Raw genomic sequence first — 26908 nt, 5'->3', positions numbered from 1 at the left:
GTCTTGTTGACCATGTCCTTTGCTTTACAGAAGCTTCTCAGTTTCAGGAGGTCCTATTTATTAATTGTTTCTTTCAGTGTCTGTGCTACTGGGGTTATATTTAAGAAGCGATCTCCTGTACCAATGCGTTCAAGTGTACTTTCCACTTTCTCTTCTATGTGGTTCAGTATGACTGGATTTATGTTGCACTCTTTGATGCATTTGGACTTGAGTTTTGAGCATAGTGATAAATAGATATGGATTGATTTCCATTTCTCTACATGTAGACATTCAGTTATGCCAGACCCATTTGTTGAAGATGCTTTTCCTCCATTGTACAATTGTGACTTCTTTGTCAAAAGTAGGTGTTCATAGATGTGTGGATTGATATCCAGGTCTTTAATTAAATGGTCCTTTTTTTCTGTTTTTATTCCAATATCAGGCTGTTTTCAGTACTGTAGCTCTATAGTAGAGTTTGAAGTCAGGTTTGTGATGCATCTAGAAGTTCCTTTATTATACAAGATTGTTTTGGTTACTCTGCATTTTTATTTTTTTCCATATGAAATTGGCCATTATTCTTTTGAGGTCTGTGAAGAATTTTGCTTGGAATTTGATGGGCATTGCATTGAAACTGTAGATTGCTTTTGGTAAGATTGCTGTTTTTACTATGTTAATTCTACCTACACAAGAGCATGGGAGATTTTCCGTATTTTCTGGTGTCTTCAATTTCTTTCTTCATAGATTTAAAGTTCTTTAAAGGTTTTTAACTTGTGTGATTAGCATTATGCCACGATATGTTATTTGTGGCTATTGTGAAGGGTAATGTTTCTCTGATTTCTTTCTCAGCCTGCTTATCATCTGTATAAGGAAAGGCTACTGATTTTTATACTTTAAGTTTTAGCTAGAACTGTAAGACAATAAAAGGAGATCAAGGAAATACAAATCAGAAAAGAAGTCAAACTCCCACTTTTTGCTGATAATACGATAGGATGCATTAGTGACCCCCAGAATTCTACCAGGAAACTTCTACAGCTCATAAACAAATTCAGTAATTAGCAGGATACAAGGAAGCCTTTCTTAAAGGAGCCGCACCTCTGTTTGCCACCAGCAAACAAAGCCTACTGGATTAATGATCGTTACCAAGAATCTGTGCTTGACTCTTCTTGTGTGCTTAGAATACTTTTCTTTTAAAACTTTATTAGGTTTCATGTGGAAATTCTTGCCCCTCGTTGGGCACCATTTGTAGTGCAAATAATAAAAACTCAGAGACAAATATTGGGGTTCAACTCGAAAACCAGAAAAGCAAAACAGTTTAGTCACTAGAGAAGTCTTATCTCTACCAAGATTGGGTGACCACAGACTAAGAAGACTAAACCGCATAAGCAGACAGAGCCTCTCTTTCCTCCCATTTTATATTCCTGCTAGTAAAGGGATTAAAGACGTATGAGTCCCTATTACTGGGATTAAAGGCTTGAGGCACCACCACTTGGATTTCTTCCTGCATTGATCTTGTGTAGCCCAGGGAAACCTTGAACTCGCAGAGGTTCATCTGCCTCTGTTTCCAAAATCCTGGGTATGTCCCACCACTGCCTGACCTCTAACTTTGCCCTTCTGATCTTTAGGCAAGCTTTATTTATAAAACCATAAGTAAATTATAATTATAGTATAGTTTAGTATCATGAGATGCCCAGTCTTGTGATGGTATGCAGATGATGTGGCCTAATTTAAAAAAATTATTATTACCTTTCAAATAGTTTTTCATGAATTCTGTGTTTTTCATTTTTAGTTACATGTATGATTGACCTCCTCATTTTTTTCTTGCACATATCCTCCTATCTTAAATATTTTCTAATCATCCCTCTGGATTAAATTATGAGTAATTGCTTCACTAGCATTTTTCAGTTATTTAATTCTTTCACAGTTCTGTTTGCTCTATAGGGGATCAGAGACTCGTAATGGTAGGTGTTAAGAAGTTTGTGTTAGATGGAAGTACTCAGCAATCTGTCCAGGGACCTGAGCATATTCAGTTATCATTGGTTGAACATGTGTATACATGAAGGATAGTTGCTGAACTTCAGCATGGAAAGGCACAACAAATCAAATTCCTGTAAATTGTATAGCTTGCCTACTTGCTGTTCTAAAAATCTTATCCAGAAATCATTTATAGTCATACAGATTTTGAAACTGCAAGTTATCAGCCAGATCTATAGAGGTTGTTACTAAAACCATCAGAAGATAAGCCTAGAGATGTGGCCATGGGGACATGAACTTTGCTGGATACTGCTGAACATTAATTGACATTATATGCAATTGTCCGTGAACCCTGCAAAGACAATATTGCCTGAGCCTCTCAGTCATTATTACATGATAGGGAGTAGAAATTATGTTTATCTTACTATACTAAGAAATGAGAACCATTATTTCCTTGTAGTTTAATATATATTCTGTAATGTTTATTCAGAAAATATTGACTACTCTAATATTTTCTAGAGTATATACTTTTGTAATTTAGTTTTGCTTACTGAATAATAAAATGAAGTAATCAATTACTTTCGTATGTATCATTCACCTTTGCTTGCTAGGTTCTAGCCCTTTAGTTTTCTTTAGAAAGTGATGTTGCATATTATCTTAGTGCTGCATGAAATCTACTCAGATTCTGCAAACACCTCTTGGAGAGCTGAGTATTTTCCTTCCCTGCCTTCTGCCTTCTCCCCTGTGGATAGTACTGGACCTTTCTTTTTCTCATATATTAAAAACAGCAAAAGCTAGTGGCCTTCACAAGATCATTGACATAACTGCATGAAATAACCTGTGTAATACTTTTGTGACAGTAGCAGTTATGCCGTAAAAGATTAGTCAGAGGTAGAAGATGATTATTATCTTTCAAAACTGTCCTTATTCTGAATGCTCTGGTCTTTGAGAAGTACATACAGTAAAAGGGTCTGGAGGGAAACACTGCCCTTGTCTCAGTCTTTCACTATTGTCTATCGCTATTGCTCTTCCCAGTGTGTCCCTGAATCTCAGGCTTCCAAGGTTTTTTAGTGCCCTAATTTGCAGCATCACTGAAGGACAACTGGAATTCTAGGTACTCAAGTCTAGTGCTTGGTGATAGTCTCTTCTGTGTAATTGTGAGGTTGTTTATAATATTTGTCTTTTCTCAAGAACTGGTCCAGGTTAGGAAATTGAGGCTAGGAAAGAAATGATGTGCCAGTTGCTTGTACTTCCTCACTCCGATAGTCTCCAGATTCTATAAGATAGGGTGGTGCATACGCGTCATCCAGACATGCAGAGGCAGAGGAGGATTGCAAGTTCTATGTCGGCATGCACTTCACAGCAAGAAACTTAGCAGAAACTAACAACTCACAAACAAGAAAACAAGCAAAACTTAGCTTGTATTTAATGTACATAATGACAACGTTCATAAAGATATTTTAATGCAAAAATAACATGTATTTGGACCATACCACACTCTCTGACCCTGCAAGCTCTGACCCTCTGACCGTTCTTTCTGCTTTAGCTTTTCTATTAGTCCCCGTCGCTTTCCCCAGTATTCCTCTTGGGCTGTCATTTCACTTCAATCTATGTTCTCCCTACTCCTTGAACACACACAACTTAAGGAAGGAAGGTGTGGTATATTTGCCTTTCTGAGTCTGGCTTATTTAGCTAACTATGATAATCCAAGTTCTATCCATTGTGTATATGAATATATATTACTTTTCTTACCTGTTTACTTATTGTGAGATGCCTAGGTTGAATCCCTGACTGGGCTGTGCTGCGATCAGTATGGATGTGTAGGTATCTCTATAGTGTGCAGACTTCAATTCTTTGACACAGGTGTGGTTATGTAATTTCACAGTTCTATTTTATGATTTTGAAGAACCTTCACACTGAGTTCTACACTGGCTGGAATAATTTGTATACCCACCAGCAATATATAAAACTTCCTTTCCCTCTGCCATCATCTATATTTGTTAATGTTTTTCCATATAGCAATTTTGACTATGATAAGACAGAATCTCAATGTAGTTTTGACTTGCATTTCACTGGTGGCTCAGGAGTTGGAGAATTTTTTATATATTCATTGGACATTTGTATGAAATCCTTTTGTTTTTAATTTTTGAACTTCTTTTTTATATTCTGAGTATTAGTTATATGACAGATATGTCTCCTGCTCTGTTCATTGTATCTTTGGTCATTTGTTTGAAGGCAAACCCAAATGGTCTGTATTGTGTATATGCTTTTTGGTTTTATGCAATTCCATTTGACAATTCTTTATAAAAATAAACTAATCAATGTCTGTGCATTCGTGCATGCATGAATGTATGTGTGGTTGTGTGTTGTTATACTTAGAACAGGTGACATGCTGGGTATGGTGGCATATACCTTTAATACCAGCATTCCAGAGGCAGAAATAAGCAGATCTCAGTGAGTTCAAGGTCAGCCTGGTCTACAGAGTGAGTTCCAGGACAGCCAGAGTTTCACAGTGAGACCATGTCTTAAAAAACAAAAGCCAGATGACAATTTTTCCATACATGTAGATTCTAAGGATCAATTTCAGGTTGCCAGACTTATATGTCTAGTATCTTTATCCTCTACCCAAAGGTTAACTTATCAACTTTCAGTTCTTGTTATAATTCCTGGGATATTGGGACGCTTTTATGGATTCTAAGAGAGGCTTTATTTATGTCCTTAAGGATTCTTTTTTTAATATTTTTTTTATTCTTTTTTTAATTAAAATTTCCACCTGCTCCCCGTTTCCCATTTCCCTCCCCCTCCTCCCACATATTGCCCTCTCCCCCCACTCCTCTCCCCCTATCTCCACTCCTCTTCTCCTCCCCCCACTCCATTCCCCCTCCCTCTCGATACTGAAGAGCAGTCCAAATTCCCTGCCCTGCAGGAAGACCAAGGTCCTCCCACTTCTATCTAGGTCCAGGAAGGTGAGCATCCAAACAGGCTAAGCTCCCACAAAGCCAGTTCATGTATTAGCATCTAAACCTAGTGCCATTGTCCTTGGCTTCTCATCAGCCTTCATTGTCCGCCATGTTCACAGAGTCCAGTTTCAACCCATGCTTATTCAGTCCAAGTCCTGCTGGCCTTGGTGGGCTCCCAATAGATCAGTTCCACTGTCACAGTGGGTGGGTGCACCCCTCGTGGTCCTGACTTCCTTGCTCATGTTCTCCCTCCTTCTGCTCCTCATTTGGACCTTAAGAGCTCACACTGTTGCTCCAAATTGAGTCTCTGTCTCTATCTCGATCCATCGCCAGATGAAGGTTCTAAGGTGATATGCAAGATATTCATCAGTATAGGATAGGGTCATCTCAGGTTCCCTCTCCTCAGTTGCCCAAGGTACCAGCTGGGGACATCTCCCTGGACACCTGCAAGCCCCTCTAGAGTCAAGTCTCTTGCCAACCCTAAGATGGCTCCCTTAGTTAGGATAAATACTTCACTGCTCCTGTATCCACCCTTCCTATATCCCAAACATCCCATTCCCCCAAGCTCCTCCCATCCTCCCCTTCTCACGTTTCTCACCCCATTTCCCCTTAGCCCCATGCCACCTCACCCGCAAGTTCCCAGTTTTTGCCCGGCAATCTTGTCTACTTCCCCTATCCAGGCAGATGACTATACATTTTTCTTTGGGTTCATTTTCTTATTTAGCTTCTCTAGGATCACGAATTATAGGCTCAATGTCCTTTATTTATGGCTAGAAAGCAATTGTGAGTGAGTACATCCCATGTTCCTCTTTTTGGGTCTGGGATACCTCACTCAGGATAGTGTTTTCTATTTCCATCCATTTGCATGCAAAATTCGAGAAGTCATTGTTTTTTACCGCTAAGTAGTACTCTAATATGTATATATTCCACACTTTCTTCATCCATTCCTCCATTGAAGGGCATCTATGTTGTTTCCAGGTTCTGGCTATTATAAACAATGCTGCTATGAACATAGTTGAACAGATACTTTTGTCATATGATAGGGCGTCTCTTGAGTATATTCCCAAGAGTGGTATTACTGGATCTTGGGGTAGGTTGATCCCAAATTTCCTGAGAAACCGCCACACTGATTTCCAAAGTGGTTGCACAAGTTTGCATTCCCACCAGCAATGAATGAGTGTGCCCCTTACTCCACATCCTCTCCAGCAAAGGCTATCCTTGGTGTTTTTGATTATAGCCATTCTGACAGGTATAAGATGGTATCTCAGAGTTGTTTTAATTTGCATTTCCCTTATTGCTAAGGAGGTTGAGCATGACCTTAAGTGTCTTTTGGCCATTTGCATTTCTTCTGTTGAGAATTCTGCACTGAACTGAACAGATTCTTTTTTCTTTTATCAGTTTCAGAGTTTCATGTCTTTAAGGTTTTTGATCTACTTTGTATTGATTTCTGCACAGAGGGAAGATTCTCTCTCTCTCTCTCTCTCTCTCTCTCTCTCTCTCTGTCTGTCTCCTCCCCCCCATCTATAGAAAGCCTAGACATTGACATCATCCAGATACTTTTGTCTTTATAATTTTTCTCTCTACCATAAATCTAATGCTATAACTCACATTATTGACCTGTCTATTAATGTGTTAGTGAATTCACCATTAGTTCTTTTAAATCAATTAGAGTACAAGTCATATGTACCTATATGTGTGTGACTAGAAAGCTATGAACACACAAGTCTCTCCCTTTCTCATGATTCCATGAGATTGCTTCTGTCTCAGGAGATCTGGGAGACAGAGGTGCAAGTATTGCCATGTGGTCTTATGCTCACTGCTATCTATACTTAACATCGAGAGGTGTAGATTAAAAAATGTGTAATCTTTCAAACATCTACCATTTATTTAAAATGTTCATTGTCATTTGTCCTTTGGCCTTGTCCAACTTTGTGTATAAGCACACCAAGTCTCATGGCGGAGGAACCTGAATATGTCATGGTTGGAGACTGTTTCCGTGCTCTGTAGCTGGTTCACACTCTGATTTTATTGATCTTCCTAGGTAACGCCTCCTTGCATTTTTGGAACTGCATTTTGAAATACAACTTAAAGTATTTTAGATTGTTATATTATTAGTTAAATACCTTTAAAATTCATATAGCAATAGGATATTGGGATATTTGGATTTTAATCATATTTTGAAAAAAAATAATGTGACTGGGCATGGGGATGTACACCTTTTTTTGATTTATATTTTTATGTTTGCTTTTACAACCCAACTAAAGTTTCTCCTTTCTCCCCTCTTCCAAGTTCCCCCACACCTCCCTTTTCCCCTCCCCTTCCATCTACTCTTCCTCCACTCTTTCTCTTCAGATACAGGTCCCCCCATGGATAGCAGCTCGACAAGGTATATCAAGTTGCAGTGAGACTAGGCACTTTCCTTTTCATTAAGACTTGATGAGGCAAGCCAATAGGAGAAATGGTCCCCAAACAGGCACCAGGGTCAGAGACATCCCCTGCTCTCACTGTCAGGAGTCTCACACAAAGACTGCATTACAAAACTGTTACATATACATGGAGGGCCTAGGTCAGACCTGTAGGGATATAGCCCCACCCATTGGGGGCGTGTTCGCCTAGGGCTAATGTTTACGGACAAATCTGCCGGGGCGTGATCCCAGCAGCCCTTTTTTCTTTTGCTCCGCTTTTCCTGTTCTCCGCGGGAACCTGTGGTCCTGTAAGTCTATTTCCTTATTAAAACTGTATATATCTATATAATCTGTCTGCATTCATTTGCGCCGCCACACAGACCCATGAAGGTGCCCTGGCTATTGGTTCAGTCTCTATGAGCCTCATGAGTCAAGATTAGTCGGTTCTGTGAGTTTTCTTGTTGTGCCCTTGACACCACTGGCTCCTACAATCTTTCTGCCTCCTCTTCTGCAGGATCCCCGAGCTGTGTACACCTAATGTTAGAGTTTCTGCACATTTTTATCAGTTACTGGGTGAAGCCTCTCTGATGATTTGTGCTAGGCAACAATCTGTGTATATAGAGGAATGGCATTAGGGATTATCTCATTGGCTTTTTCTTCCTTTTTGCTTTGCCATTCGTGTTTGGTTCTATCCTAAGTCTCTGTGGTATCTTGCTTCCCAGTCCTCGTTTTGCATGTGTTCGGAGGGGGGTGCTCACCTTTAATCCTAGCACTTAGGAGGCAGAAGCAGGTCAGTCTTTGAGTTCAAGGCCAGCCTGATTTACCTAGTAAGTTATAGAACAGCCAAGGCTACACAGTGAGACAAACCCTCCAACAGCATGCACATGCACACACGCGTACACACACACACACACACACACATGCACGTACACATACACGTACACACACACACACGCACGAAGTAGAAGGGCACTGGGAAGATGACTACATGGTTAAGAGTACTTTTGGTTCTTACAGAAGACCTGGGCTTGACTGCAAACATCTCTAATTTTGGATGCAGGGGTTCTCATGCCTCCGTTGTACTCTGGGCACCAAGCATGCATATATATACACACATACATACACACAAAACACTCATACACATAAAGTAAATAAATAAACCATTTATTTTGTGTGTATATGTTGTATGTGTGTGTACATGCAAGTGTGTGCCACCACACAAGTGTGGAGGTCAGAGGAAAACTTGTGGGAATTAGTTCAGCCCTCTCACCATGTGGGCCTGGAGATCAACCTCAGGTCAACAGACTTGTTGGCAGGTGTAGGTAAAAACTGATGTATCTCATGAGCCCCCAAATCGTACCTTATAGATAATTAGTTTTATAATGAATGTATAAAAATCTTGGTCTCTACATGTTTGTCACAATCCTATCTTTTACAGGTAAATGTTTCCTTTTGTTTTGCAGTTGGTCACACTTGTGAGAAAGAAAACAAGTCCGAAGGCCCTACTCAGAAATGCCTTCGTGAAGCCAGGGAAGAAAATGGGCATAAAACAAAGATGAAGAATGGTAAAAAGGTATGCATTTACCCATACTCCTAGCTGGTGTTTCACATCCTGATCCTCACAGGAATACAGTCCATACAGTGTCAAGTTTGCGTGTGCAAAAGGACTGCAGAGTTTATTTACGACAAGCTCTTTTGCAGGGAAACTAGAACTTGGGTAAACCGTATCTGCGGCTTGGACACATGCTTACTAATGGTCAGGGAAGCTCAGAGAGTCTCTGCATAGCCACTCATTGCAGTCCCAGGAGCCAGCAAACCTGCTCAAGTTTCCATGTAGTTACCTCTGTCCGAAAAGGAAGGCTCCTTCTTTCCCTGTGGGCTAACCTGATTTCCCTCATCTTCCTTAAAAAACAAAACAAAACACATAGAATAGAATTATGCACTATTTAAAAATTTATCTGCATAGTCAGTACATTTCTTTTGCAATCAAAACAGTGATTAAAATCTTTTATAGACGTGTATAGTCAAAGAAATAAAAACATGAAAAAGAAAGAATGTAAAATATGGTGGGGTTGTTTTAGTTATGTATTTGGTTACCGTGATAAAGGAAAATTAAAGGGATAAAGAGATTCTTAATAGCCACAGAGTAAAGGAGTCATGCTAACAGGTATTCAAGGCAGTTGATGGAATTGGATCCGCAGTTAGAAAATAGTGAACAATGATGTTTCCTTGGCTCTTTTCCCTTTCATGTACTTCCAAACTTTCTTCCACGCAGTGTGCTGCCCACATCAAGGGTATGTCTTTCCATTACAGTTGCTCTAATGATGACCATCTCTTATGGGCATGGGCAGAGGCTGAGCTATATGTGTGCTTCTTAGGAAACTCCAGATCCCATAAAGTTGACAGTTAACATGAGCTGTCACAGGAATATAATTTCTTGTTATAAAAATTCTGTACAATCATGAATTTGGTAATAGTTGTGCTTATAAAATGTTTGTTACTAGAGAGTACTATAACTTCTGCATTTACTTTTTATTTAATTTTTAAAGATTATTTGTATTATGTATGTATGTATGTATGTATGTGTGTATGCAGTGTGCATGGGTACACCTGGCTGTGCATGGGCTAGACCAAAAGAATAAATCAGATGCCTTGGCTCCTGAGTTGCCATCATTTGTGGAGGACTCTGTGTAGTTATGTGGGTACTGGAATCCTAGCTTTGGCCCTCACATGTTCTCCTAAATACTAAGTTATATGTCTAGTCCTGACACTTATTTTTAATTGAGAATATTTTCTATTAGAATAGCTTTTAGTGGTGGTCTACTAGAAAATCAATTTTTTATAAATTCAACCAATAGCATGTACATTCATAATACCAATTACATTTTTCTCCTTTGGGGTTTGCATTGGAATCAGGTATTGTATAAAATATTAGAGTATAAACATTTTCAGGGTACGTTAAACCTTGAAACAGTGACCTTTGATGATCTTTAGGTTAGTGTCCTGTTCCTAGGTCATTACTGTTCATGTAAGGTAGATTCAGTGCAGTCCCAACTTTTGATCATGGAAGTCCTCATCACTTAAGATGTTCTCATCCAGTGATATACACATAAACTCTCTTCGATGGTGTTCCATGCTTAGTGACAATTGGGTGAGCCATTTGTGAACTCTTGTAAGTCCTTACATTTGTAATACAGAGTTGACATGCTACATGACAGAGAGCTTTGTAAACACAGAGCATATGAATTATGTACCAATGCAGAGTATATTTTTCTTTGTGATGTATTAGCACACATAATAAAGTGCCTACAACATGATAAAAAACAGTCGAGACCTCAAAGAGCCTGAACTGTATAGAGTAAACCTGCATCTTCTTTCTTTTTTGACCAATCATTTTTATTAATATTTATTTATTTATTTAAAGAGATTTTTTGTTTTGTTTTTTATTTATTTTTAAAACAGTCTTTTCTCATTTTTCTCATTTTACATACCAATCCCAGTTCCCTCTCCCTCTTTCCTCCTGATCCTCCCACCTTCCACACACCCTACTCCCATTCACTCCTCAGAGAGGGTAAGGCTTCCCATGGGAAATCAACAAAGTCTAACACATCATTTTGAGGCAGGACCAAGGCCCTCCTCCATATATCTTGGCTCAGCAAGGTATCTCTCCAAAGAGAATTGGCTCCAAAAAGCCAGTTCAAGCACTAGGGAAAAATCCTTGGCCCACTGCCAGTAGCCTCACAGACTGCCCTAGTCATACAACTTTCACCCTCAACCAGAGGGCCTTGTTTGGGCCTATGTAGGTTCCCCCACTGTGAGTCTGGAGTCAGTGAGCTTCCACTAGCTCAGATCAACTGTATCTGTGGGTATCCCCATCGTGGTATTGATGCCCTTTCTCATATTATCGCTCTTTACTCTCTTTGAATGAATTCTGGGAGTTCAGCCCAGAGCTAGCTGTGTATCTCTGCATCTGTTTCCATCACTTGCTGATGTTTCTATGATGACAATTAAGGTAGTTATCAATCTGATTATAGGGGAAGGCTAGTTTAGGTACCTTCTCCATTATTGCTTAGGGTCTAACTGAGGTCATCCTTGTGGATTCCTGGAAATTTCTTTATTATTATTATTATTAAAATTTCCACCTCTTCCCCTCCTCCCATTTCCCTTCCCCATCCCCCCACTTCCCCTCCCCCTCCCTTTCCAGTCCAAAGAGCAGTCAGAGTTCCCTGCCCTGTGTGAAGTCCAAGGTCCTCCCCGCTCCATCCAGGTCTAGGAAGGTGAGCATCCAAACAGGTTAGGCTTCCACAAAGTCATTACATGCAGTAGGATCAAACCCAGTGCCACTGTCCTTGGCTTCTCAGTCAGCACCCAAATTTGCATGTATGTACTATTATATGACATCACAGTGCATTTGTTTTATTTACTTAGTTGGCACCATGGACTCTGTTATGGAAGTAAAGACACATTTAGAGTATCTCATCGAACTATTCTCATGATTGGAAGTGTTGGCATTCATTTATAATGCTAATTCTATTTTCTGTAAATTAATAAGCGAATTCGATAAAGCACCATTGAAATGTATTATATGTAAATAAATATTATTTCTTGCAGAATTAGCTGTTTTAATAGGGTCATGGAGTAGTAGATGGGCCCTGAAACTTAGCCTTAAATGTAGCCTCTTTTTCACCCCTCGTTAGCTCTAGCGCAGCTGCCCTTCCTACTTAGTTTCTACATTGCTCTTGATGGTCTGTCTCTTTTTGTTTTCCTGGAGTAAAGTTTCAAAAGGTTCTGTGGAGATAAATCATCTCAGTGTTCACACTCCTGAAATAGTCTCACTTTGCTATGCGTTAATATTCGGTTGATAGTAGTTTTTAATTTGAATTAGTTCCTCACTTGCATCTTGAGGGAACAACCTTCTTTTCTTAGACAATGCTGCTGTTTGGTTTTGGTGTAATTGTTGTTTTCTGGGAAAATAACCAATACTGTATGGGATACATTTTATAATGTGCCAATATTTTGAAAAATGTGACACTGATGTTTGACTGTATTTATATGACCTGGGGAACTTTCAAGCTGATTTGTGAGTCTATTTCTAGATGAGAATTAATTTCTGGCTTTATGAGACTAATTAGTAAAGTCTGAGGTCTTAGGTACAAAACGTGGTATCAGATTAGAAGAGCAGGTGTCGGGTTTCTGTCACATCAAAGCTCTGTGTTTGATATAGCGTTAACATCTCATGTCTCTGCCAAAAGTCTCTTGGGCTCAGGGAACAGAGGCAGTGATGACGTTGGAGGGTGCCCCTCGTCCCTTTTTTAATCTGCTTTAGCTGGCATGGTTGAAGTTGGAAGTGGAAGCAGATTTTAGAGAACTGGGGAATTATGTTTTGACTTGAGCCCTTTTGTGGTAGCTTCGAGAACTTTGGACCTGCCAGATACTGAAAGTCAGGTGATCTTTGTCATGATACCTTCATACTCACCTACCAGCTTTTTCTAGAAACTGCTTGTACTGTTACAGCACTTCCTGGTTGGCTCCCTCTCCATGTTCCCTTTACAGTGCATCTCAGAGGTTCTTCCTTACATGTTCTGCTTCAGGCCACCCTCTTGGATACCTGTTAATAACTGGAAGTCAGCACTCCTGTCATCACAGTAGGAGCCACTGATACTTTGATTTCCATTGTCAGTGAAAGCTTCACTTTATCGTCCTAGACTACAGGTTAGGCATCATTCTTCACTGTGCTTTCCAGGCAAGGACAGCAGGCATGAGATTCCCTGGGGCAGGGTCCTCACAATGGGTTTGGGCTATGACTCAGGTCTCCAAATCTTGGAAGAATAGGCCTCAAGTGAGAGCTTTCTCTACAGAGGTTCTTGTGTGTCCTCCATTCCCATGTTCTCTAATGTCTTCTATCCTTGGTATCTACGAAAAGTTTAAAGAATCAACTCATTTTAGAAAATCCTTTAAAATTTTACAAGTAGTCAAATACTTCTGGAAAACAAATGTAGTATTCTTTCTAAAAAGTCACTACTGTAACTTGCTGAAATGTGCGTTTCTGGGAAACTTCTAACTTAATGTCTGAAGGTATTTTTCTTACTTCTTTAGGTGTTTTCTTTTTTAACGAGTTGTCGATTTTAACAGAGTATAGCAAGATGAAGGTACAGTTTGTTTGCCTTTGCTTGCAGTCTCTACCATAGAAGGTTTTATTCTTCAGCCACAGTGCTATTTTATCCCAGGGCATTTCGCTTCTGTTGCACATCCGGATCACTTTTCACGTTTAAAACTAGTAGTAAGCACAGTGCCTTCTCAAAACAGCACTGCATAAGCCTTAAGTTCCCTCCCTATTCCTATCTCTTTGGTTTGCATTTTGAGTTATCATTTGAACATTGCCTTCTGGTTACCTATTGGGGAAATGACTTCATCCAATTTATCATAATCAACCCACTGAATTTGTTTTTATTTTGAAAGCTCTGTTATTAATTCCCTAGATTTATTTTGTATTCATCATTGATTCTCTTTTCTTAGAAGCCTAGTAATATGTCAGTTGATGTAATATTTACTTGAGTCTCCTTGACTTAGGGCGACTATCGCTGTAGGAAAACACTATGACCGAAGACGGTTGGAGAGCAAAGGGCTTATTTGGCTTTATGCTTTGATTTCACTTCATCATTGAAGGCAGTCGGGGCAGGAACTCAAACAGGGTAGGAACCTGGAAGCAAGAGCCGTTGTAGAAGCCACAGAGGAGTGCTGCTTTTTGACGTGCTCCCCATGGCTTACTCAGGCTGCTTCCTCATGGAACCCAGGACCACCAGCCCAAGGGTAGTTCCACCCAATGTGCCTGAATCTTTCTACTTAGATCACTAATTAAGAAAATAATACTGTAGGCTTGCCGACAGGCCAATATTATAAAGGCATTTTCTCATTTGCAAACCACTCTTCCCAAATAACTCTAACTTGTGTCAAGTAGATATAAACAGTTCTTAAAGACTCTGATTGGCATTTAACGTTTGGTCTCCTGCTCCATTTACTTCAGAATCTGTTTATCTTCACCTTTTGTTTTTGTATTGTTTATTTTTCATCAATTTGTGATTTTTTTTAAATGTATACATTGAGAGTTGGATTAGTTTATTAAACTACCCACAGTACATCATTAAAGATACTTGTCTTTGTTCAGTCAGTACCTTGGCCTATGGGGGTTCTTTACTACTTGGTTAGCTTCAACTCTGAATGGTTGTCATTAGTATGATTTCTCTTTGACATTTATCTTTTAATATCAGAGTGCTAGGATGTTTCTCAGTTTTTCCCAGGATTTCAGAGTTCATCTCTACAGTTATGGTTAAACAGCAACCCAATGTCTCCTGAGTGACTGAGAACAAAGTGGCGGAGAAACTAATGAATGGCAACACATTTCATGACTTACCTTTTCATGACTTCCTCTTCTGTTATGGTGGAAGCGTTCTTTGTAGAAGAGACAATCATTTTTAGGACGGGAAGAAAAATGCTTGGAGTCTAGCATTTAAATTTAGCAGTGAGGGCTGGAGAAATGACTCAGCTGTTAAGAGCACTGTCTGCTGTCCCAGGAGGACCTGGGTTCAATTCCCAGCACCCACATGGCAGCTCACACCTGTCTGGAACTCCAAGATCTGACACACTCACTCATAGAGATAAACCTGCAGACAAAATGCCAATGCACATAAAATAAAATATTTAAAAGATGAACAGTGAGAAAAACACTTCTATTTATTTATTTATTTATTTATTTATTTATTTATTTATTTATTTATTTAAAGATTTCTGCCTTCTCCCCGCCACCACCTCCCATTTCCCTCCCCCTCCCCTATCAAGTCCCCCTCTCTCATCATCCCTAAGAGTAATCCGGGTTCCCTGCCCTGTGGGAAGTCCAAGGACCACCCTCCTCCATCCAGGTCTAGTAAGGTGAGCATCCAAACTGCCTAGGCTCCCACAAAGCCAGTACGTGCAGTAGGATCAAAAACCCAAAGCCATTGTTCTTGAGTTCTCAGTAGTCCTCATTGTCCATTATGTTCAGCAAGTTCGGTTTTATCCCATGCTTTTTCAGACCCAGGCCAGCTGGCCTTGGTGAGTTCCTGATAGAACATCCCCATTGTCTCAGTGTGTGGGGGCACCCCTCGCAGTCCTGAGTTCCTTGCTCGTGCTCTGTCTCCTGCTCTTGATTTAGACCTTGAGATTTCAGTCCGGTGCTCCAATGTGGGTCTTTGTCTCTGTCTCCTTTCATCGCCTAAATGTTTTTCTTTGGGTTCACCTTTTTAATTAGCTTCTCTAGGATCTGTTTTTGTAAATTATTGGGTTCCAGGATTGTGAGGAAAGCTTTAGAGGCTATTGGTCTTAAGTAGATGTAATAATTGAGCTTTCAGTAAGATAGTCTACTCTTCTATCTGCTTAGAGTCTAATGCTAATTTAGTTGGTGTGAGATCATAACCATATATTTGTTTTCTACAATATGTATATTTCAATCAGAATCATGTTTGTGGCATTCTATGGGACTAGATAAGGAACTTTGAAAATGTGTGGCTTTAGCATATTATTCTAGCACTGGAGGCACATAATGATTGTAGGATGGTAATAGCAATTACAGACTGCACCCAATCAAGCTTGCAGTAGTCCACATTCATCTCATAAGATCTGTAACTTTCTGCTAAAACCAAACTATGGATTTAAGTGGGCACATGAACGTTGGCTACTCTCTGTATCTTTCAAATGCTTTATGGAAGGAAGTTTTGGTTTCTACAGTTCCTGCACATGGGCACATTAATTTTTATTTATTCTTGGTAGGGATTTTAAGGTCTATGACTTCCATGTCACTATTATATCATAGTAGAGCTTCATAAGTCAATGAATTGTCAAGAGATATTACTAATGAACTAACATGTCTATTTCAAATATGTATATAGTGTGTAAAATTCTGGGAAAAATAAACCAAAAAATGTGTGTGTATGTGTGTGTTTGTGAGTGTGTGTGTGTGTAGTATCACAAAGCTACTAGTAACTGGAGTTGGCTCATAGTATTATCAATCAAAAAGGAGATTAGCACCTTTGTTGTCTGGACCACAGTGGCTGCAAACATTTGCATACATGCAAACACATCTATATGCATCTATATTGAGGCCTGAAGTCCACGGACATATGGTGTCTTCCCTTTTCACTCTCAAGTTCATTCCCTTGAGTCAAGGTCTCTCAGTAAACTTGGAGCCATGGTGTAGTCAGCAAGCTGTTTCTGATCACCATGGTGCTGTGGTATAGGAATGTGGATAGCCACACTTGGCCTTTTACATGAATGCTGGGATCAAACTCAAATTCCCATGCTTGTCTTAGAGCTTTACTGACAACGGCATCTCTCTCCAGCCCCAGGGCTATTACATTTTTAAAGTGAATGTTGGCGTTTTTGTTGCTCTGAGACAAAGAAATGAAGCACTTTGCCAAATGAAGGAAAATTTGTTTGACTGTCTTTCTCCAGGCGAACCAGAGAAAGCCTTCATGAAGTCTGTGCCCCACAATTATTAGGGAGTGCTTGATTCTCAGCCTCCCCATGACCCAGAGAATGCATCTTCTCACATGACTACAGGTCGAGAGTGTTTTGCTTTTCCTTCACACTCCACTTGTTTTTGAGACATTCATAAGGCATAATGAACCAGAGGCCGTGGGGCTGGATGAGTGGTCCGGTTTTAAGAATGTTTGAAATCTTAACGAATGTGTGTTCAGGTGACATGGATCATCATGACGTGTGGTCTGAACTCTGAACAAGTTATCGAAAGATAGCCCTGACTTCATGTTATCAGCTATATTGTCTTACCTTTTCAGTCTGTCCAAAACCATGTGTATCCTTAAGCTCATCAAGCATTCAAGCACTGTGATCCAGGAACCATTGACTTTGTATTTGCACAAACCACTTCTTTGGTATATGTTTTGTGAAATACAAAATTTATTAAATATCATTAAATGTTTTACATATCCATTCTAATACAATTATTAGTGATGTCCTGTGATGTTTCTAGGTGGTAAAACAAAACTCCACGTACTCTTTATGTCCATGAGCGAGAATGTCAATCTGGAAAGATGACGTATGCTACGTGTGCCAGGTGATTGCACACTACTTCTGCTGCTTCCTTCTGATGGAGCTCCAAGAACACACTGCCAGTTCCTTGGCTGTGCACTGTTTCTACTGTTAAGCTGCAGCTGTAGTGGTACACCAGACAGAGCATCTACAATGGGGTCTGCTATGCTGGTGGACTTTAGCAGTTTATTGCGAGCCTTTAGGATTGCTCTTTGTCCTTCCATGCAGGCAACAGGGGAACTTTGTATAAACATCATGGATACCACCATATTTAATTTCTGCTACCTCCCACCAACCTTTTCAGGGTGTGAGATTATTCTTCATTATATTGATCAAGGATGAGAGTCATTTTAGAGATTACCACTTGACATTTCCCTCCACACTAATCCTATCCCACACATCATGAACTAATTGGGTTATTTTGGCAACTGCCAAGTATATTCTTTCAATGATATGAAATGGTTTTCCATCTCTCATTTCTTTAATTAAACTAGTTAAGTTAATACATTTTATGTGATTTAAATTTTATTTCAGTTAAAATTTTTCAAAAACTAGATTTTTTTTTTATCCAGATGGATGGAATTAGATGGTATGCTGGAGACGATGGATGGATATAAGATAAATGGAAGCTTAAACATTTTTTGCAATTAAGTTTTTAAATACTTTATATTTTAAAATTCAAATGTCAAGGGTTAGAAATATTTAAAAAGTCATGCCATCTTAATACTTTAAATTTTTTAAAACGTCAGAAAGTAACTAAAAATACATGCACTAAAATATTTAGATTATTTGTTCGGATAGTAGGTTATTTAGAAGACGAGGCAAAATAGAGACACACCTTCATAGTGTGCAAAAAGATCATCCCACAAAAGATGGGTTTGGAGACAGCCAGTGGAGCATAGAGAACCTACCAGTGGCCTTGTCTCCACACGAAACAAAACAAAACCAAAGTGGTTCTCCCTCCTCCAGCAACTGTCTAGTGCTAACACTTCCTCAGTTGCTGTGAGGAAGAAGGAAGCTTCTCTCACCAAGGCTGGGACCATTATCAAAATATAAATAGTGGGTTCTGCCTTAGGTTCTGTGAACTTCAGGCCATAGGGGTTAGACAAGGATTATTGTGCCTCACATAGAATTCCTATGAATCAGGCCTCAAATCCAAGCAGAAAGTGGTTAGTTAGTAAGCCGATAATAATCATGCCTCTATTGCACCAGTGGGCATGTCTTTTCTGGCAAGTGGGTGCTGCATCATGCATGGTTCCGTCAGGACAAGACCATTAAATTCTCTTCTTCCTCAACAGTGAGCATAGCACACACAGCACTGTGAAAAGTAGCCGGCAAGGAGGAAGTTTCCATGTCTATTTGTGATAGATTTTTCTATGTCCTGCCTCTGAACTCTATGGTATCTTCAGCAGCACAGTCTTACCGTGTAGTGGTGGTAAGTATAACTAAGGACAGTGGCAGTAGCTGCTGTTGGTTTGGAACATTTAGGGCATCCTTAACCAATAACTTGAAGGGAGCCATCCCATGCCTTTACAATTTTTTAAAAATAATCCTTGAGCTCCTGACTGGACAGTCCTGCTCTCCAGGCTCTGTCCTGCAAGGGACACATCCTGTCCCACCCCCCACCTACTGCAGCCCTAGTGAGCAAGCAGAAACATCGTCCACACCCACTATCTCCTGCTGCACCAGTGACCACAGGAGCCACAGGACCCACCTGCACCTAGAGGAATAGTTACCTACTGGAGTCACAAAACCCATCTATACTGATGGGAGGAAGAGCAGCCCTTAGAGCTATAGGCCCCGTCTGCATCTATTGGAGGAAGAGAAATTACCTGAGGCACAGGCTCTATCTTTATGAATTGGAGGAAGAGGTGGGTAGACAACAATGAAAGAATACATTCAACAGCATAAAGAACAATCTGGCAGCACCAGAACATAGTGGTTCTACAACAGCAAGACCTGAACATTCCAATGCAGATGAAGCAGAAGAAAATGACCTCAAAAATAACTTTATGAAAATGATAGAGGGCTTTAAAGAGGAAATGAAAATTTCTCTTAAAGTAATGGAGGAAAACACAAACAAAAAAATTAAGGAAATCGATAAATTTTCTTAAAACAAGCTAAGAAAAAACAAACAGGTGAGGGAAACATTTCAAGAATTGAAAATTGAAATAGAGGCAGAAAAAAAACCAAACTGAGGGAATTCTGGAAATGGAAGACCCTGGGTAAATGAACAGGAACCACAGATGCAAGCATAACAAACAGAATACAAGAGAAGGAAGAGAGAATCTAGGCTTTGAAGATACAATAAAGAAAACAGATTCATTAGTCAAAGAAAATCTTAAATCCAAGTTTTTTAAAAAAGTAAATAAGCTATCATTTTTTATTTTATATACTAATCCCAGTTCCCACTCCCTCCCCTCCTTCCATTCCCTCCACCTTCTCCTGCCACGCTCCACCCACTTTTCAGAGAGGGTGAGGCACATTGCTTTGGGGAGGGTCAAAGACCCTCCCTACTATATGTAGGCTGAGCAAGGCATCCATCCAAAGAGAATGGGTTTCCAAAAAGTCAGTACAAGCAGTAGGGATAAATCCTGGTGCCACTGCCAGTGGCCCTGCAGTCTTCCCCAGGCATAAACTGTCATCCACATTCAGTGGGTCTAGTTTGGTCCTATGCTGGTTACTTTCATGTCCAGTTGGAGTTGGCGAGCTCCCATTAGCTCATGGAAACTGTTTCAGTGGGTGTCCCCATCGTGGTCTTGACCTCTTTGTTCATATTCCCAGTCTTCCTGTTCTTCAACGGGACTTTGGAAGCTCAGCCCAGCACTCTGTTGCAGGTCTCTGCCATTGTTTCCATCAGTTGCTGGATGAAGGTTCTATGGTGACATTTAAGATATTAATCAATGTAACTGTAGGACAAAGCCAGTTTGGGCACCCTCTCTACTATTGTTTAGGGTCTTAGCTGGGGTCATCCTTGTGGATTCCTGGGAATTTTTCTAGTGCCAAGTTTCTTGCTAGTCCCATTATGGCTCCCTAAATCAAAATATCTCTTTCCTTTCTCTCCATCTTTGTCCTTCCTAAATCTCAAATATCCCATTATCTCAAGTTCTCCTCACCCCCATTCCTCCATCTTCCTCTTTTTCTTCCCTCCCTCCTCCCCACCCCCATGCTCCCAATTTTGTCAAGAAATCTTGTCTATTTCCTCTTCCCAGTTGGATCCATATATATTTTTCTTAGGATTCTCCTTGTTACTTAGCTTCTCTACAGTGATAGGCTTGTTATCCCTTGCTTTATAGCTAGTATCCACTTATGAGTGAGTACATACTATGTTCATCTTTCTAGGTCTATGTTACCTCATTCAAGATTTTTTTTCTAGTTCCATCCATTTGCATGCAAATTTCAAGGTATCATTTTTAACCACTGAATAATACTCCATTTTGTAAATGTACCACATTTTTTTTTTCTGATTGGCAGACTCTCAACTGTTAGACTTTATTTTTTTTATTAATTAATTTATTTAATTATTAAAGATTTCTGCCTCTTCCCTGCCACCACCTCCCATTCCCTCCCCCTCCCCCAATCAAGTCTTCCTTCCTCCTCAGCCCAAAGAGCAAGCAGGTTTCTCTGCCCTGTGGGAGGTCCAAGGACCTCCCACCTCCATCCAGGTCTATTAAGGTGAGCATCCAAACTACCTGGGCTCCCACAAAGCCATTACATGCAATAGGATCAAGAACCCATTGCCATTGTTCTTCAGTTCTCAGTAGTCCTCATTGTCCATTATGTTCAGCGAGACCGGTTTTGTCCCATGCTTTTTCAGTCCCCGGCCAGCTGGCCTTGGTGAGTTCCCGATAGAACATCCCCATTGCCTCAGTGTGTGGGTGCACCCCTCGCAGTCCTGAGTTCCTTGCTTGTGCTCACTCTCCTTCTGCTCCTCCTTTGTATCGTGAGACTTCATTCCAGTGCTCCAATGTTGGTCTCTGTCTCTGTCTTCTTTCATTGCCTGATGAAGGTTAATATTCAGGGGGATGCTTATATGTTTTTCTTTGGGTTCACCTTCTTATTTAGCTTCTCTAGAATCACGAATTATAGTCTCAATGTTCTTTATTTATGGCTAGAAACCAAATATGAGTGAGTACATCCCATGTTCCTTTTTTTGGGTCTGGCTTACCTCACTCAGGATAGTGTTTTCAATTTCCGTCCATTTGTATGCAAAATTCAAGAAGTCATTGTTTTTTACTGCTGAGTAGTACTCTAATATGTATATATTCCATACTTTCTTCATCCATTCTTCCATTGAAGGACATCTAGGTTGTTTCCAGGTTCTGGCTATTACAAACAATGCTGCTATGAACATAGTTGAGCATATACTTTTGTTGTATGTTTGGGCATCTCTTGGGTATATTCCCAATAGTGGTATTGCTGGGTCGAGAGGTAGGTTGAACCCGACTTTCCTGAGAAACCGCCACACTGCTTTCCAAAGTGGTTGCACAAGTTTGCATTCCCACCCTGACATCAAACTCTATGACAGAGCTACAGTACTGAAAACGGCTTGGTACTGGCATAAAAACAGAGAAGTCGACCAATGGAATAGAATAGAAGACCCTGACTTTAGCCCACAAACCTATGAACACCTGATTTTCGATAAAGGAGCTAAAAGTATACAATGGAAAAAGGAGAGCATCTTCAACAAATTGTGCTGGCAAAACTGGAAGTCAATCTGTAGAAGAATGAAAATAGATCCATATCTATCACCATGCACAAAACTCAAGTCCAAATGGATTAAAGACCTCAATATCAGTCCAAACACACTGAACCTGATAGAAGAGAAAGTGGGAAGTACTCTACAACACATGGGCACAGGAGAACACTTCCTACGTATAACCCCAGCAGCACAAACACTAAGGACATCATTGAATAAATGGGACCTCCTGAGACTGAGAAGCTTCTGTAAAGCAAAGGACACTGTCACTAAGACAGAAAGGCAACCCACTGACTGGGAGAAGATCTTCACCAACCCCGCAACTGACAAAGGTCTGATATCCAAAATATACAAAGAACTCAAGAAATTAGACCGTAAAAGGTTAATCAATCCAATTATAAAATGGGGCACTGAGCTGAACAGAGACTTTTCAACAGAAGAAGTTCAAATGGCCAAAAGACACTTAAGATCGTGCTCAACTTCCTTAGCAATCAGGGAAATGCAAATCAAGACAACATTAAGATACCATCTTACACCTGTCAGAATGGCTAAAATCAAAACACATTTTTTTTTTAATCCATTCTTTGGTTGAGGGGGCATCTAGATTGTTTCCATGTTCTGAATATTACAAATAATGCTGCTATGAACATAGTTGAACAAATGTCCTTGTAGTATGATTGAGCATCCTTTGAGTATATGCCCAAGAATGATATTGCTGGGTCCTGAGGTAGGTTGACTTCTAATTTTCTGAGAAACTGCTATATTGATTTCCAGCATGGTTGTACAAGTTTGCATTCCCATCAGAAATGGAGGAATGTTCCCCTTACTCCACATCCTCTCCAGCATAAGCTATCATAGGTGTTTTTGATCTTAGCCATTTTGATTGGTGTAAGATGGTATCTCAGAGTCATTTTTTATTTGCATTTCCCTGATGGCTAAGAATGTAGCACATTTTCTTAAGTGTCTATTAACCACTTGTGATTCTTCTGTTGAGAATTGTCTGTTAGAGCTATACCCCATTTTTTAATTGGATGATTGGGAAATTTGATGTTTAATTTCTTGAGCTCTTTATATATTTTGGAGATCAGTTCTCTGTCTGATGTGGGGTTGGTGAAGATCTTTTCCCATTCAGTAGGCTGGTTTTTTTTTTTTATCTTATTGACTGTGTCCATTGTTTTACAGAAGCTCCTCAGTTTCAGAAGGTCCCATTTATTTATTGTTGCTCTTAGTGTCTGCACTACTGGGGTTATATTTAGTAAGTGGTCTCTTGTGCTCATGCATTGACGGCTATTTCCCACTTTCTCTTCCATCAGGTTCAGTGTGGTTGGATTTATATTGAGGTCTTTAATCCATTTGGACTTGAGTTTTGTGCATAGGGATAGGTATGCATGCTTCTACATGTTGACATCCAGTTATGCCAGCACTATTTGTTGAAGGTGCTTTTCTTTTTCATTGTATAATCTTAGTTTCTTTATCAAAAATCAGTTGTTCAGAGGTGTGTGGATTAATATCCAAGTCTTTGATTTGATTCCATTGGTCAAGCTGACTGTTTTTATGCTAATACTAAGCTGTTTTCATTACTGTAGGTCTGTAATAGAGCTTGATGTCAGAGATGCCTGCAGAAGTTCCTTTATTATAAATGATTTGGCTTTTCTGGGTTTTTGGCTTTTCCATGTAAAGTTGATTATTGTTCTTTCAAGGTCTGTGAAGAATTATGTTGGGATTTAACGGTAATTGCATTGAATCTGTAGATTGCTTTTGGTAGGATTGTCGTTTTTATTATGTTGATCCTATCTATCCAAGAGCATGGGAGATCTTTCCATTTCCTGGTATCTTCTTCAATGTCTTTCTTCAAAGACTTAAAGTTCTTGTAGAACAGCTCTTTCACTTTTTTTTTGGTTAGTGTTACCTAAAGATATTTTATGTTATTTGTGGCTATTGTAAAGAGTGATGTTTCTATGATTTCTTTCTCAGCTTCTTTATCATTTGTATATAGGAGGGCTACTGATTTTTTTGAGTTGATCTTGTATCCTGCCACATCACTGATCAGCTGTAGGAGTCCCCTGGTAGAATTCTTGGGGGTCATTTATGTATACTATCATTTCATCTGTGAATAATGAAAGTTTGACTTCTTCCTTGCAAATTTAAATCCCCTTGATCTCCTTTTGTTGTCTTATTGCTCTAGCTAGAACTTCAAGAACTATGTTGAATAGATATGGAGAGAATGGACAGCCTTGTCTTGTTCCTGATTTTAGTGGAATTGCTTTAAGTTTCTCTCCATTAAGTTTGATGTTGGCTGTTAACTTGCTGTATATTGCTTTTATTATGTTTAAGTAGATGTGTTCCTTTTATCTGTAGCCTCATAGGGAGGGTTTGACAATGTTCCTTCTGTTTCTATTATGTGGAACACTTTGAGGGATATAGGTATTAGCTCTTCTTTGAAGTTCTGGTAAAATTCTGCACTAAAACCATCAGGCCCTGGGCTTTTTTTGGTTGGCAGGCTTTTAATGATTGCTTCTACTTCTTTGTAGTTTATAAGTCTATGTAAAATGTTCACCTGGTTTTTATTCAATTTTAGTATTTGATACCCATCCAGAAAATTGTTCATCTGTTTTACATTTTTGAATTTTGTGGACTACAGGTTTTTGTACTATGACCTAATGATTCTCTGGATTTCTTCAGTGTCTGTTGCTATTTCCTTTTCATTTCTGATTTTATTAATTCGGATGTTCTCTCTCTGCCTATTGATTTGTTTGGATAAGGGTTTTTCTATCTTGTTCATTTTCTCAAAGAACAAACTCTTTGTTTCATTGATTCTTTGTATTGTTTTCTTTGTTTCTATTTTTTTAATTTCAGTCCTCCATTTGATTGTTCCATATCTTCTACTCCTCCTGGGTGAGTCTGTGTCTTTTTGTTCTTGAGCTTTCACACTGTTAAGTCACTGGTGTGAAATTTCTCCACATTCTTTATGTTGACATATAGTTCTATGAACTTTCTTCTTAGCACAGCTTTCATAGCGTTCCATAGGTTTGTGCCTTCATTTTCATTGAATTCTAGGAACTCTTTAATTTCTTTGTTTCTTCCTCGACCATTGTTCAATTCCCATGGGTTGTAGGCTTTCTGCAATTAGTGCTGTTGTTAAATTCTATCTTTAAACCATGGTGATCTGAAAAGATACAGGTGTTTTTTTCCCATTTTTTGTATCTGTTTAGCTTTGTTTTGTTACCGAGTATGTGGTCAATTTTAGAGAAGGTTCCACAAAGTGCTGAGAAGAAGGTATATTCTTTTGTGTTTGGCTAGAATGTTCTGTAGATGTCTGTCAAGTCCATTTGTGTCAGGACATATGTTAGTTCTCTTATTTCTCTGTTAAGTTCTGTCTGGTTGACCTGTCCATTGGTGAAGGGGAGTGTTGAAATATCCTAGTACTAGTGTGTGGGATTTGATGTGCAATTCAAGCTTTATTAATGTTTCTTTTACATATGTGGGTACTCCTTTATTTGGAGCATAGAGGTTTGGGCTTGAGACTTCATCTTGATCGATTGTTCCTGTTATGAGTATAAAGTGTCCTTCTCCATCTCTACTGATTCATATTAGTTTGAAGTCTATTTTGTTAGATATTAGGATAAGTACACCTGCTTGTTTCTTAGGTCCATTTGATTGGAAGAACTTTTTCCATCCCTTTACTCTGAGGTAATGTCTATCATTGAAGTTGAAGTGTATTTTTTGTATATAGCTGAAGGATGAATCCTGCTTTCTTATCCGTTCTCTTAACCTGTGTCTTTTTATAGGTGAATTGATTCATTGATATTAAGAGATATTAATGACCAGTGATTGTTAATTCTTATTATTTTTTTCGGTGGTAGTGTTTGTGTGTTTCCTTTCTTTGGGGTGTGCTGGTGTGAGGTTATCTGTTGCCTGTGTTTTTAATGGGACAGTTAGGACCTTTGGGCTGAAGTTATCCTTCTAGTACTTTCTGTAGGGCTGGATCTGTGGACAGGTATTGTTTAAATTTGGTTTTTGTCATGGAATATCTTGTTTTCTCCTTTGGTGACTGAAAGCTTTGCTGGGCTTGCATCTGTGGTCTCTTAGTGTCTGCAGCAATCTGGCCAGGACCTTCTGGCTTTTATGGTTTCCATTGAGAAGTCAGGTGTAATTTTGATACGTCTGCATTTATATGTTACTTGACCTTTTTTCTTTGCATATCTCAATATTCTTTCTTTATTCTGTATGTTTTGCATTTTGATGATTATATAGAAGGGGACTTTTTCTTCTCTTGGTCCAATCTACTTGATGTTCTATAAGCTTCTTGTACCTTCATAGAGATATTCCTCTTTGGGTTGTGAAAGTATTCTTCTATGACTTTGTTGAATATAGTTTCTGTGCCTTTGAGCTGGTATTCTCCGTCTTCTATTCTTATTATTCTTTTCGTGGTGTCGCAGAATTCCTAGATGTTTTGTGTTAAAAATATTTGTTGGATTTAATGTTTTCTTTAATGATGAATCTATTTCCTTCATAGTATCTTCAACACCCAAGATTCTGTCTTCCACCTCTTGTATTTTGTTGGTTATGCTTGCCTCTTTAGTTCCTGTTCATTTACTCAGATTTTCCATTTCCAGAGATCCCTTGGTTTGTGTTTTCCTTATTTCCTCTATTTCATATTTCAAGTCTTGAACTGTTTGCTTCACCTGTTTGAATTTTTTTTCTTGGGTTTCTTTGAAAGACTTATTGTTTCTTCCATTTTTTTTGTCTTTTCTTCCATTTCTTTAAGAGAATTTTTTCATTTCCTTTTTAAAGGTCACTGTCAGCTTCATGAA

At 39.3% G+C, this 26908-nt stretch overlaps 1 protein-coding gene across 1 annotated transcript in view; it reads left to right on the top strand.

Annotated features, from left to right (window-relative positions):
- The window catches only part of Spag16 (sperm associated antigen 16), a 931645-nt gene that overhangs the window by 76235 nt on the left and 828502 nt on the right, over nt 1-26908 (top strand). Inside the window, exons 9-10 of the mRNA XM_057761301.1 lie at nt 6655-6695; nt 8779-8888. Coding sequence (XP_057617284.1) covers nt 6655-6695; nt 8779-8888 — 151 coding nt within the window. The remainder of the gene's footprint in view (nt 1-6654; nt 6696-8778; nt 8889-26908) is intronic.

Source organism: Chionomys nivalis, chromosome 2, assembly GCF_950005125.1.
Source record: "Chionomys nivalis chromosome 2, mChiNiv1.1, whole genome shotgun sequence".
In the NCBI taxonomy this organism is placed as follows: domain Eukaryota; kingdom Metazoa; phylum Chordata; class Mammalia; order Rodentia; family Cricetidae; genus Chionomys; species Chionomys nivalis.
The sequence above is the reverse complement of the archived record's forward strand: the minus strand, read 5'-3'. Positions and strand labels throughout refer to the sequence as shown.